The sequence below is a fragment of the Dunckerocampus dactyliophorus genome, chromosome 7 (assembly GCF_027744805.1).
Source record: "Dunckerocampus dactyliophorus isolate RoL2022-P2 chromosome 7, RoL_Ddac_1.1, whole genome shotgun sequence".
Classification (NCBI taxonomy): Eukaryota; Metazoa; Chordata; class Actinopteri; order Syngnathiformes; family Syngnathidae; genus Dunckerocampus; species Dunckerocampus dactyliophorus.
Genome location: NC_072825.1, coordinates 30,628,519 through 30,642,319, shown reverse-complemented (window position 1 = coordinate 30,642,319; position 13,801 = coordinate 30,628,519). Strand labels below are relative to the sequence as shown.

The window sequence follows — 13,801 nt, the reverse complement described above, 5'->3', positions numbered from 1 at the left end:
CATCCCTACAACATATTTATACGTCTTTTACTTTTTTTTTGCTCAAGAGGCAAAAAGAGGTGATGATGCAACTGCACACTAATTGATGTCACTTTTACAGCAGGTTTAAGCCATAAAAACATTTGATATTTGATTTACCTGTAAAAACACACTCGACAGCAAGGAGGAAGTGGAGGTGCACGGAGAAGTGTAGCGTAGAGGAGGTTACGCATTGTAGGGACATTTTAGTGCACGCACATGCACACACATGCACACACGCACGCGCACTTGCGTGCACACGCACACACACACAGTTTAGTTGCAAATGTGAAAATTGTGAATAGTTGATGGTGTCATATTTGAAAACAAATTGTTATTTTGATGTAAAAAAAAACCCTTTTTGTGTTATATTGTGTTGACACAAAAAATTGTGCCAAAGTGAAAGTTATGCTTGAAATTTCCAAAAAAGCTGTTTTTTTCCCTGTTTTAGTCAGGAACTGATATTTTCCTGAAACTTACCTATGTTCGACTGCTGATTACTAAAGCACGGAAAAAGGTAGAAACAAACTTTTTCTGACGAAAGACGGGAGTCTAAACTTTCTTTTGGTAGTTCCATGTTTATATAACCATACAGCACAATATTCTTTGTGCGTCAAAAGATCAGTCAAAATGGTCTAAAATGGCCGCTACCAGAGGGGTTGTCTTTTGAAACATGGCTGGGATTGAATGAGTTAATTTTGGACAAAAATACATAAGTAAGATTTACTTAAAAATGCATATTTCTGACTAATTATAGGTCATAAGTATGCAAATAAATAAAATAGAGTATTTTAGAGTGAATCTGCAAAATTCGAAGCACGATGTGGTGAGGGAAGACTAAAGTAGACATAATAAAAGACAACAAGCCATTTAAGACAAAATAAGACTGAAGACTGGAGTAAGGAGGAAGCCGGAGCACCCATGCAGACGCCACGAATGGAGATGCGAACCCAGATTGTGTGGCCAACATGCTAACCACTCGGCCATTGTGCGGCCAATATAGCAGACATAATAAGAGAAAATAAGACACAAATAAGACTCGTGCTCCTGTGTTTTGCTGTAAATGTGTTCCGGTGCTCGGGGAGCTGAGTGGCGGGCGGCCAGGAAGTGACATTGGGGGTTCAGAGTTGAGTTTTAGCTTAGTGTTGTAGTAGTCCGTGTTGTGGATTATTGCGCCTGTTGTGAGATGATTGAAACCTGCAATAAAAGCCTGTTTCCCGGTGATCAAGTCTGGTGCTTGCATGCTTGCATGTCTCAGCCAGCATTACGATCACATTACTGACACCTAGTGACCAGTGTAGAATACTACATATCACCACGACAGCTTTGAATGTGTTTTCTGAATGCCTTATATTTGTATCTGATTTTTTATGCTTGAAAATGCTTCATTTAAGCAAAAATAAGTAAAATGCATACCATAAAAACATGATTAATTACTATACAATCGTCCCTTGCTATGTCGTGTTTTTTCAGAAGTTAATTAATGAATAAGTGATGGCTGTTTGGTGGTAGACTATTACTAGTCTATTTTTAGTCAAAACATATTGGAATACAAGTGATGTGTGGTATTGTGGTCACCAGGTGGCAGTAATGACACAAAACATTGAGACATTAGCTTACTGTACATGACATTATCTTAACACTGCATGAAATTCTCCTCCCATTCCGTGTGGAAGTGGTATGTTTTTGGCTTCTGGAGTCCCTGCAGCATAAGAGTTGCGTAATGTGTTGTAAACAATGAATAATAGGAGTGTCAAGGTGACTTTAGGGGTGTTATTTCATGTCTACAGGGCTCTAATAATGTTACAAACCGTATTTAGAAAGTCATAAATAGGGTTTCTATGCTCTAACTACGAAAGCATTCCATTTATTAACACTGAATCCTATATTGCGGTGATTCATTTATCGCGGCCATTAATCGCCATCAACGAGGGAACCAAAGCGCTTTTATTATATCTTCTTGGATATAGTGTAGAGTAGATTTACTATCCACTGAAAATGAGTCAACTGTATTGTCTATACAGCTGGCAACCCAAGCCAGTCGCAAGATAACTGTGTCTTACCTACAGTGGAGCATGCTGGTGCTAGTGTCACGGTACGGGGCTGCATGAGTGCTGCCTGCAGAGGGGGGGTGCGTTTCATTGTGGGGGGGAAACATGAACGCCGACATGTACTGTGACATCGTGAAGCAGAGCATGGCCCAGAGATGGTCGCGTATTGACAGAGTCGTTCAAAACATCATTCATCTCTGTTAACTCGTTCTCTTATCCTGCTGCCGCATTCAATACCGAACACATAGTTATACGTTTTGATAAAGCCAAACACTCGTTTTACTGGAGGAATTTGCATAATGTCCCTCACCTCTGGGTGCAAAGTGTAGTTTTGGATTGCACTATTTTAAGTAAATAATGCAGGAGCATTACTATATTGGCTAATAGGAGTGTAAAGGTGACTATAGGGGTGTTATTTCATGTAAAGAGGGATCTAATAATTTTAAAAACTGTTTTTAGGTGATAAACAGGTTTTTTTATGCCCAACATGTTTCATTTTCTCTGATTACGTCTACTATTATTGTGTAATAGGACTGTAAAGGTCACTATAGGGGTGTTATGTCATGCCCAGAGGGCTCTAACAATGTTAAAAAGCGTATTTAGAAGGTGATATAAGGTTTTCTATGTCTTATTTGTATTATTTCCTCTTATTATGTTTACTATACTGGGTAATAGGAGTGTAAAGTTGACTATAGGGGTGTTATTTCATGTTTAGAGGGCTCTAATAATGTTAAAATGCGTATTTAGAAGGTGGTACACAGGTTTTCAATTTCTTATTTGTTTTATTTCTTATTATGTTTACTATATTGGGTAATAAGAGTGTAAGGGTAACTATAGGAGTGTTATTTCATGTTCAGGGGGCTCTAATAATGTAAAAACTGTATTTAGAAGGTGGTAAACGGGTTTTCTATTTCTTATTGTCTTATTTAGTCTGTTTATATCTCCTACGTTGGGTAATAGGAGTGTAAAGGTGACTATAGGGGTGTTATTTCATAGAGCTCTAATAATGTTAAAAGCTGTTTTTAGAAGGTGATAAACAGCTTTTCTATGCCCAACATGTTTTGTTTTCTCTGATTATGTCTACTATACTGGGTAATAGGAGTGTAAGGGTGACTATAGGGGTGTTACTTCATGTCTAGAGAGCTCTAATAATGTTAAAAAGCTGATTTCTTTTTAGAGAGCAGAGGTAGTATCGACACGGCTTACCTCGTAGCAGTCCTTCTTCTCAAAGAGCACAGGTTCAAAACGGTATCCCCACTGGATTTCAGACGCCAGGTAGGAGCTCCGGCATTGCGTCGTCATCGCCGTGGCCTCCACCATGCCCTCGAGTATAACCACTACCTCCAGTTCCGAGTCACTCTCCAGGGTCTTGCGGTCCATCTCGAAGAAAGGGGACTCGTCGTTGATCTCGTGGACGATCGTGACCGGTGACACCAAGAAGATGCGGTCGGTGCCGGTGTCAAAACCAACATTGATGTCCAAGTTGTCCAGGGGAAGGAACTCTCCCTCTGGCGTCACCCTCGACTGTGGAGAAGAAGAAGATGGAAATACAAAGATAAACAGGAGATGATGTACAGTAGTCCCTCGTCACTTTGCTCTTTCACTTTCACTGCTTCGCTCTATCTATTAAGTTTTTCCAAATATATATTCATTCATAAATCACGCTGTTTCGTGGTTGGCTACGGCCTATTATTAGTCAAAAATATGCATATTGAAGCAAATTTGACATATTTTTACCGAAATTCACCATTTTCAAGCATAAAAATGTCTAAATGAAGTAAAATACAAATATACAGTAAGGCATTCACAAGCCATATTCTAAGATGTTGAGGATATGCAGTATTCTACACTGGTCACTAGGTGTCAGTAATGTTATTGTAATGTTGGGTGAGACACACAAGCACCAGACTTCACGGCCAGAACAACAGGCTTTTATTGCAGGTTTGAATGATCTCATAACAGGCACTATAACCCTTAACACGGTCATTGTTGCAGCCGTAACCCACGGTGAGCTAAAACGCAACTCTGAACCTCCACTTCCTGTCCGCCCCCACTCGGCTTCACTAGCATCGCAACACACAGGAGCATGAGCCTTTTTTAATGTCTTAAATGTTTTATTTTCTCTTATTATGTCTACTATATTGGGTAATAGGAGTGTAAAGGTGCCTATAGGGGTGTTATTTCATGTCCAGAGGGCTCTAATAATGTTAAAAACATATTTAGAATGTCTTAAACAGGTTTTCTATATCTTATATGTCTTATTTTCTCTTATTATGTCTACTATATTGGGTAATAGGAGTGTAAAGGTGCCTATAGCGGTGTTATTTCATGTCCAGAGGGCTCTAATAATGTTAAAAACATATTTAGAATGTCTTAAACAGGTTTTCTATATCTCATATGTCTTATTTTCTCTTATTATGTCTACTATATTGGGTAATAGGAGTGTAAAGGTGCCTATAGGGGTGTTATTTCATGTCCAGAGGGCTCTAATAATGTTAAAAACATATTTAGAATGTCTTAAACAGGTTTTCTATATCTCATATGTCTTATTTTCTCTTATTATGTCTACTATATTGGGTAATAGGAGTGTAAAGGTGCCTATAGGGGTGTTATTTCATGTCCAGAGGGTTCTAATAATGTTAAAAACATATTTAGAATGTCTTAAACAGGTTTTCTATATCTCATATGTCTTATTTTCTCTTATTATGTCTACTATATTGGGTCATAGGAGTGTAAAGGTGCCTATAGGGGTGTTATTTCATGTCTAGAGGGCTCTAATAATGTTAAAAACATATTTAGAATGTCTTAAACAGGTTTTCTATGTCTTATTTTCTCTTATTATGTCTACTATATCATAATATAGTGATAGGAGTGTAAAGGTGACTATTGAGGTGTTATGGTATTGGTATCAGTCCAATATCAGCGGAGCCCCCGGGGATCACAATAACAGCGTGTGCTAACGTGTAAACAAAGTAGCAAGAATCAGGTGCAACGTCGGACGCGTGTTTTTCGTTAAAGTCCGAAAAGTCCGGTTCATGCACCGAACTGGGGAAGTTCAATACGACCAACCTCACGAGCGGCGTCACAAAAAGCAGCGTGAGGATTTTGCAAAGCTGGGGAACTCCCACGGGACGGCAAAAAGTCATCAGCGATTTGTCAATAAATCCATCAAATTTTGTGTAACTGCATAAAGTTCCGCTAATGCTTCAAATGAGCAAAATACTGTAAGTATTACATGTTATCAAGAATGTACCTTTTGGAGGTGATTTAATAGCGGCCTTTCTAGGCGGGATAGATGTGTCCCATTAAGTGCATTAATTACCAGCCTCTTTTTACCTGTTTTCATATCTTCAGAAGCCACAGTCAAGAGAAAGACGTGTGTTTGTGTCTCACATACTGATTGTGGATGATGGGCAAAATTCCAAAAAAGTGCACTTTTCCTTGCCATTAAATATTTATCCTTCAATTTTCTGTATCGCTTGTCCTCACTTGGGCTGCAGGCATATGCTAGAGCCTATCCCAGCCGTCTTACACCCTGGCAGTAAATGAAACATTTGAAATGGCATCACTTTATTTGTACCAGTCCTATACAGGCTCCCATGCTGCAGAATCATATCCATCCATCCATTTTCTATACCGCCTCTCCTCTTTAGGGTCGCGGGGGCATGCTGGAGCCTATCCCAGCTGACTTCGGGTGAGAGGCGGGGTACACCCTGGACTGGTGGCCAGCCAATGGCAGGGCACATATAGACAAACAAGCATTCACACTCACATTCATACCTATGGACAATTTAGAGTCTCCAATGAAGCTAACATGCATGTTTTTGGATGTGGGAGGAAACCGGAGTACCCGGAGAAAACCCACACACGCACGGGGAGAACATGCAAACTCCACACAGAAATGAATCAAACTCAGGTCTTCCCGATCTCCAGACTGTTACTGTGTTGGCCAACATGCTAACCACTAGACCACCGTGCGGCCCAGAATCATATCCTCTCACAATATTTCAAACTGTACTTCTTTGATCCTCAAAAGCAGTAATCCCGTCCGCCCTTTTCTCTTTGCCGTGCTATAGGACAGATCAAACGTTCTACCCTGCGGATACGCTTGGCGTCAGCAGCATGCAATCCCCACGCAATGACCACGGCCCATAAGAAACGTGGTGCCAAGAGGTCAGACGGTCAGTTTGAATGTCAGCGCAAACGCTGTTAGAGTTGACACAAAGGGAAATGAGATGACAGAGGACAATGGGGAAGGAATAGTGGGCACGTTAATCCATGGTAAATCTTCCTAACCCTCGCTGAGGGGAATAAAACAAGCTTTCATTAACTGCAGACCAGAGAATACAGGCCAGATGGTGTTAGTACTCGGCTTCTCTCTCTGCTGCTGCCACTTTTATTCTTTGCAAACATCACCCACTTGCTGCTTTTTCTCAACACCAAATTCTCATTTTCTTACAATTTTTTTGTTCTGTTAAGTTGTATACATTAAAAAACATGTATTAAAATTAGGGGTGCACAATAATTATTGGGCCGATATGAGGGAATTATGACATCATAGCAATAAATACCAATAACATTAAAAATAGCTCCAATGGGTGATCATTTTCAAAATGAGGCAAAATTACCCGTACTGTGTGGGAGAGCAACTCAAGCGCTCCTTTTGTCTCCTGCCTGTGACATTAACACCCTGAGCTCGCTTGTAAACAAACATTTCCATTTTGCACGCTAGTTGTACCAAAAGCTCCGTGGGGAAAAAAAAAAACATGGAGCACACAAAAAACCTTATCAGCCACCTGAAACGCCAGCGCCGCGGCCTTTAAAAAGTGCGAAAGGTTTGCCAGAGACCTCCGTGGCGTCACACCGGCTGCTTGGCGCGTGTGCCCGAATACAGTGCACCTTGCTGGGCCACAGCTTGTGGCTCCTCCTGCTCTATACTCTGGTTCTCCTGGTAGTAGTGATGTGGTGGCGGTAATGTCATGATATTTGATTAGGACAAATCAACAGGTGCAGTTGGTCAAATCCTAATTTCTTCCACTCCTTCTTACCTCCCGGTGTGCACAAACTATACTTAAATCTCAATTTTATAAAAGTACATTGAAATATTTATAAGGATTTATGTACAGAGATGCAGTCAAATATAATTTGCAGTCAAATGTAATTAATAAAATGAACAGAATACAATATTTTTCTTTTTTTCCCCACATCACTTTTCTGTATAAACGGTACCAACACTGGGGGATGGAGGGACAAAGCTGTTCGGGCAACTTTGCACCTTTGGAGGTGGCGTCAGAGCTGTCACAGAGGAAAGACACTGCCTGGGTGTAATTATATTAGCAGCGTTATCGTCATAAAATTATGACTTTTTCTCGTTAGAGTGCAACTTTTTTTATCTTAATATTTGGACTTTATTCTTGTAAAATGACTGCTGTGAGTGTGAAGTTGTTTGTCTATGCAGTATGTGCCCTGTGATTGGCTGGCGAGCAGTCCAGGGTGTACCCTGCCAGTCACTCCAAGTTAGCTGGGATAGGCTCCAGCATACCCCCGTGACCTCAATGAGGACAAGTGGCAGAGAAAATGAGTGAATGAAAATTACTGCTGATTTTTCCATTTTTGCTGTTTTTTTTAACTTTTCTTGTTAAATTTGATTTGTAGAATGTCAATAAAAAACAGCAATGGTCCGCAAACGGCCGCCGGGCGCAATTTGGCCACCTCTGATTGATACTTTAAATGTGTTTAGTGCGTGTGTGAGGCATATTTAGGGTTGATTGTGTCATGAGTGAACAATGGTAGTTGAAGAGAGAAGGGGAGCGTTGTGGAGCTGAATTAATTACAACACAAAATTTTATTGCAAATGCTGATCCGAAAGGTCAACGTTAACTCATTCAATATCTAAAATGTATTTATACATTTTTATAAACCCGAACGCCCGATCCCAAAGGTTTATTTATACATCTTTAAAGGTTTTTTCGCACGAGAGGCGAAAAGAGTCACTTTTAGAGCAGTTTTAAGCCATAAAAACGGCCACAAGGTGGCAGAAGTGCTTTTGATAAGAGCTCCGGATGTGAATTTGAATGGAAAAAACATACATGACCGCAAGGAGGAAGTAAGAGACCGTTGAGGAGTGTAGCATGCAGAAGGTTACGCATTGTAGGTAAATTTTAACACATGTGCACACACGTGCACACGCACACACACGCATGCACACACACAGTTCAGTTCCAAATATGAAAATTGTAACTGGTTCATGGTGTTATATTTGTAAATAAATTCTTATGTTGGTATAGTTGTTTAGATATTTGAGCTGTCACAAAAGCAAAAATACTTGTGTCAAAGTGAAAGTTATGCTTGAAATGTATCTTTTCACAGAAAGCTGGTTTTCTCCCTTTTTAGTTGGGAACTGATATTTTCCTGAAACTTACTTATGTTCTACTGCTGATTACGAAAGAAGGGAAAAGGTAGAACCAGATTTGGCCACCGAAGACCAGGTCCCCCAGGCGCCCGCCCTCGACCGCCCAAAGCACAATGCACCGGACCCTTATGGTTGCCCCCACAGGTGGTGGGTCTACGGGAGCGAGAGCCCGCGTGGCCGGGCCGAGCCCCACATCTCCTTCACATGGAGAGGAGCAAGTTGAGGTGTCTTGGGCATCTCGTCCGGATGCCTCCAGGACGCCTCCCTGGTGAGGTGTTTTGGGCATGCCCAGCCGGGAGAAGGCCCTGGGCAGACCTAGGACACGCTGGAGGGATTATGTCTCACAGCTGGTCTGGGAACGCCTTGGTGTCCTCCCGATGGACCTGGAGGAGGTGGCCGCGGACTGAGAAGTATGGGCTTCCCTACTGAGACTGCTGCCCCCGCGACCCGGACCCGTATAAGCGGAGGAAAATGGATCGATAGATGGAAAAAGGTAGAAAGAACCCTTTTTTTCTGATGAAAGACAGGAGTGTAATGTTTCTTTTGGTAGGTTCCATGTTTATATAACCATACAACACAATATTCGGTGTGCCTTGTAGATCAGTCAAAATGGTCAAAAATGGCCGCTACTGAAGGGGTTGTCTTTTGAAACATGGCTGGGATTGAATGAGTTAAGCTAGTAGGAGGTTTTGGGTAGGGGAAGGGGATGTGTGTCGTGTGCAAGTCGTTTTTTTCAGCATTCGCTGGTGGTCCTGGAAGAAAACCCCCAGGAAAATTTGGGATCTACTGTACAAGCATTATTCATCTCGTCTCACTCACCTTCAGTAGCTGTGCTCGGACATGCGCCTCCACCAGGTGACTCTTTCGCAGGTTTCCAACTCTCCACATCATGCATAGTTTCCCATCCCTGAGGGCCACTACGGCCGTTTCAGAGAACACCAGAGTTTCGTTGCGCTTCTTGGGCTTGGCGATCTTTGCCATGACCGCCCCGATGATGAAGGCGTCGATAATGCAGCCCACGATGCACTGCAAAACGACCGCCACCACCGCCAGGGGACACTGCTCGGTCACGCTTCGGAATCCGTAACCGATGGATGTCTGCGTCTCCAAAGAGAAGAGAAAGGCCGCCATGAAGCTGTTCACTTGGAGAAAGCACGGCTCCTCCACCGCCAAGTCTCTGTCGCTCTCCCCCCCAGGACCGGCCTCTCCCGATGCCGCCGAGATGCCGGAGATGGGGATGAGGCGGACAGAGAGGTCCCCGTGCGCAGAGGCAATGAGCCAAAAGGCAAATCCAAAGAGCAGCCAGGAGAGAAGAAAGGAGAGAGTGAAGATGACCAGCATCCAGCGCCAGCGGATGTCCACACAGGTGGTGAAGAGGTCACTGAGGTACCGCTGGCCCCTCTCGCTCATGTTGACAAAGGTAACGTTGCAGCGTCCGTCCTTGCCCACAAAGCGTTTTCGGGGCCGGCGGCCAGCACGCTTGGTGCGCCAGCGGCTCGTGGTGGAGGGGGAAGATAGGGAATCCTGGTCCGAGCACGACCGGTCGTCCCCTCTTCCTCCTGCACTACTTCCTCTTGCCCTCCTTAGGTCTGAGCACTCCCCGCCTTCTCCTCCGGCTGAGTCCCTCTGCCTCCGTGCATCGCTTCTGCTGTGAAGAGGCAGGGCTTTGCCGTTGACGGCGTGAGTTGGGGAAGGGCCGGTCGGGGTTCCGGACCCGGTTGGGCTTCCTCCTGCCTGAGCTAGATCTGCTGCGCTCTGTGCCAGCCTCATGACCTCCTCCTCCTCAACTGGCCCATCCACCACAGCACTGAAGCGCCGTTTCACACGGGCTGCTCCCATCTCGCGCTGTTTTGTTCCGTTTGTCAACGTAGTTCAGTCTTCCAAATAACGTGCGGTGGTATCAACAGTGTCTTTCAGCAAAATAATAACAATCCATACTGTTCAAAGGGGAATTCCTTTCAACGCCATCGGTCCGTTACACGTGTGTGTCCATTCTCCACCTTCTCCCAGTCCAATCCTTTCAGTCGGAGGTTCATTCACAAGCTTTTAACAACAGATCGCAAGGACTGGAAGGGCAGGGTTGAAGGACGGGAGTGACATGGCATGCGGGACTTTTGCTCAGTTTAAAGAAATACAAGGGAGGCCACGATCAGACACCGTTTGAAAAAGCGAGGAATATCTCTGGCACCGACGTTGGGGGTGAATGCAAACAGACAAATACATAAATCGGGGGGGGAGATATGATAAAATACTAGCTTCGCATGCAGGTGATGAGAAAACAAACATGCCGTTTCTTACGATACAGTTCCCGGTTTCACCACCCCTTGGTATCGGCATGAGGAAAGAAGACCACCGTGTCAGTACAGAAAATCCTCATTCCTTGTTGTGGGTTTAAGCATCAGTGAAGGATCCTACTGTGTCATCATGTCACATTTCCACATCTTCTTCTATCATGTCACAGCTTTAACAATTTCACATACTGCCTTCAAGGCTCCCCGCATCTGATGGATGGCCATCGTCACACTAGCATGAACTGACACAAAAACACAGATATCATGGGACGCGCTTCGCGTCTTCCTAAGCAGACGTACCTCCTTTGCTGAGATACGGCGTACGTCTGATCAGATGCCAAAGGAAGCAAACAACAGAGCGATTACTGCCATTATTCGTGTTATGCATCCGCAAAGGGTAAGTACACAGGTCACCTCGAGAAGTCCTTTGTGGTTTACGGGGGGGTGGGTCAAACCGAAGCCTTCAATTTCCGCTTCCAATAAGCTCGCAAAAGCCCACCTGAGCATCAGAATTTCCAGAGGAGAAAATTATAAGCGTATCAAAAGGAATAAAAACTACAACATGAATGAACAAATCAATCAATTTACCTTGCGTAGACATTTTCCACCGGATAAGATCAAATGCTTGATTCTATAGAACCCCCAAAGCTACTGATACAACTTGTACACAGACAGGAGACTCCCGTGGTTCCTGCACGGACCTACAACAAATGAAAATGGGGAAAAAGATCCCTCCGGAAGTGGCAAGTGACGTATGGGTTCATCTTGGCTTGGTCGCCAACGTCACCTTCAGACACACGATCGCCCTAAGAAGCACGGCGCGCCGACCAGAATTGATCTTTTCTCCTTTCCTGAAGCGTTGGAGGTGGTCAGTTTTAATGCCCCTGTTAGTCGATGGTGCTCTTGTCCAACACGATTCAAGGCCTAAGCAGAAATGACAAAAAAAACACTTTAGAAATCAACTACAAGTTAAGTAAGTCTCAGTGGCGCCTCGGTTAGCGTACGCCAAGGTTAGCGTGTTTAGCGGTTAACGCTGAAAATTCATACAAAGATTTTGCCTCGATTTGCGCACATTTTCCTTTTGTCGTTTTATTACTGTAAATTATTCAATACCAAAAATGTAGTCTACGTTTTTATGAGCCCAAACACGTAGTTCATTTCCAAATGTGAAAACTGTAAATAGTTCATAATGTCATATTTGCAAATAAATTATTTTGATGTAAAACAACCCTTTTTTGTGTTGTTTATGTTGGTATAGTTGTTTAGATATTTGAGCTCTCACAAATTTTTTGCGCCAAAGTGAAAGTTTTGCGGCAAAGTGAAAGTTATGCTTGAAAATGTATCTTTTCTAGTCAGGAACTGATATTTACCTGAAAGTGAAATGTATCTTTTCACAAAAAGCTGTTTTTCACCCTGTTTTAGTTGGAAACTGATATTTTCCTGAAACTTACCTATGTTTGACTGCTGATTACTAAAGAACGGAAAAAGGTAGAAATAAAGTTCTTTTTGGTAGGTTCCATTTTTATACAGCCATAGAAGACAATATCCTGTGTGCCTTGAAAGATCAGTCAAAATGGTCTAAAATGGCCACTAATGAAGGGGTTGTCTTTTGAAAAATGGCTGGGATTGAATGAGTTAATACACTCCCTGCATGAGTCAAACTGAGTCTTTTTTATCACAAAACGCCCTCGTTAGCATCATCTTAGCTTGTTAATACATGGAAACAGGAAGCCGAAGTCAGACCCTTTGCCCTTCTAGGATGCCATTGGCGGGTGACTCTGCAGTTCATTGCCGACTAACAGAGTTAGGCCACAAATCTCAAAACACGTTTTTAGAGTTTTACATGCATAAATCAGTTCTAGATGCACATCAGTGAGGAATGGAAGGGACAAATGAAGATTTAAGCTTACTTTTAACGTCATTGAAGACATGATTGTTGCCAAAGACACCCTGTGGCAGCGAGATCCATACGGACACCTCCTTGGTGTTTAGCTGCGGGCTATTTCTTGAATTCAGTAGTGTTTCTCACCTTCTTTATCAAAATGCTGATACTTGTCACTTTCCATGTTGGATCATTTTGCAGCCGTGATAAAAAGAAAAGCAGAGACTTGAGGTGGGAGACACTGTTGAAGTCAAGAAACACCTGGCAAAGCACAAAGGTGGTGTCCTTGTTGATCTCGCTGCCACATCGTGTCTTTGGCAACAATCACATGTTCACTGACAGTAAAACCCATCTTAAATGTTCATTTCGCCCTTTCAGTCATCATTTCCATTAGTCCCTTGTGTACGGCGGATAATCGGTTCCAGACCTGACCATCATAAGCCAATTTCCACAAAGTAGGATTCTTTATTTATAAATGGAATTTAATAGTCAGAGCATAAGACCTTGTAAATATGATTTTAGCCTTATTAAAGCCCTCTAGCCATGAAATAGCACTTCTTGAGTCACTTTTAGACTTGAATAACCCAATATCCAGGAACTGACATAATGATAATAAAACATGGAGCAGTGGTGAACCTTCCCAGGAGTGGCCGGCCAACCAAAATGACCCCAAGAGCGCAGTGACGACTCATCCGAGAGGTCACAAAAGACCCCACAACAACATCCAAAGAACTGCAGGCCTCACTTGCCTCAGTTAAGGTCAGTATTCATGACTCCACCATAAGAAAGACACTGGGCAAAAACTGGGGGGGCGCGGACAGGAATTGGTGTCGGGGGTTCGGAGTTGAGTTTTAAGCTTGCCGTGGGTTACCGTGGCAACAGTAGCCCATGTTAGGGATTATTGTGCTTGTTGTGAGATCATTCAAACCTGCAATAAAAGCCTGGTGCTTGTGTGTCTCAGCCAGCATTACGGTAACATTACCTACACCTAGTGACCAGTGTAGAATACTACATCCTGTATCATCACAGCGTCTTTGAATGCGTCTTGTGAATGCCTTATATTTGTATTTGAATTCATTTTAGACATTTTTATGATCCTCAAATGCTTCATTCATGAAAAAAAACTAAAATATGTTTAAATATGCAT

The 13,801-nt window shown here is 42.9% G+C and overlaps 1 protein-coding gene across 15 annotated transcripts in view; it reads right to left on the bottom strand.

Moving 5' to 3' along the window:
* kcnj14 (potassium inwardly rectifying channel subfamily J member 14) overlaps window positions 1–13,801 on the bottom strand; it is a 29,925-nt gene that overhangs the window by 4,881 nt on the left and 11,243 nt on the right. For 4 of the 15 annotated variants that reach the window (XM_054782631.1, XM_054782630.1, XM_054782629.1 and 1 more), the window contains 3 exons: window positions 11,361–11,696; window positions 9,301–11,271; window positions 3,276–3,593 (listed from right to left, as the gene is read on the bottom strand). In XM_054782631.1, the coding sequence (XP_054638606.1) occupies window positions 3,276–3,593; window positions 9,301–10,320 (1,338 nt within the window). In that variant the 5' untranslated portion in view covers window positions 10,321–11,271; window positions 11,361–11,696. The remainder of the gene's footprint in view (window positions 1–3,275; window positions 3,594–9,300; window positions 11,272–11,360; window positions 11,697–13,801) is intronic. The other 11 variants (XM_054782633.1, XM_054782632.1, XM_054782643.1 and 8 more) reach the window with 10 other exon arrangements.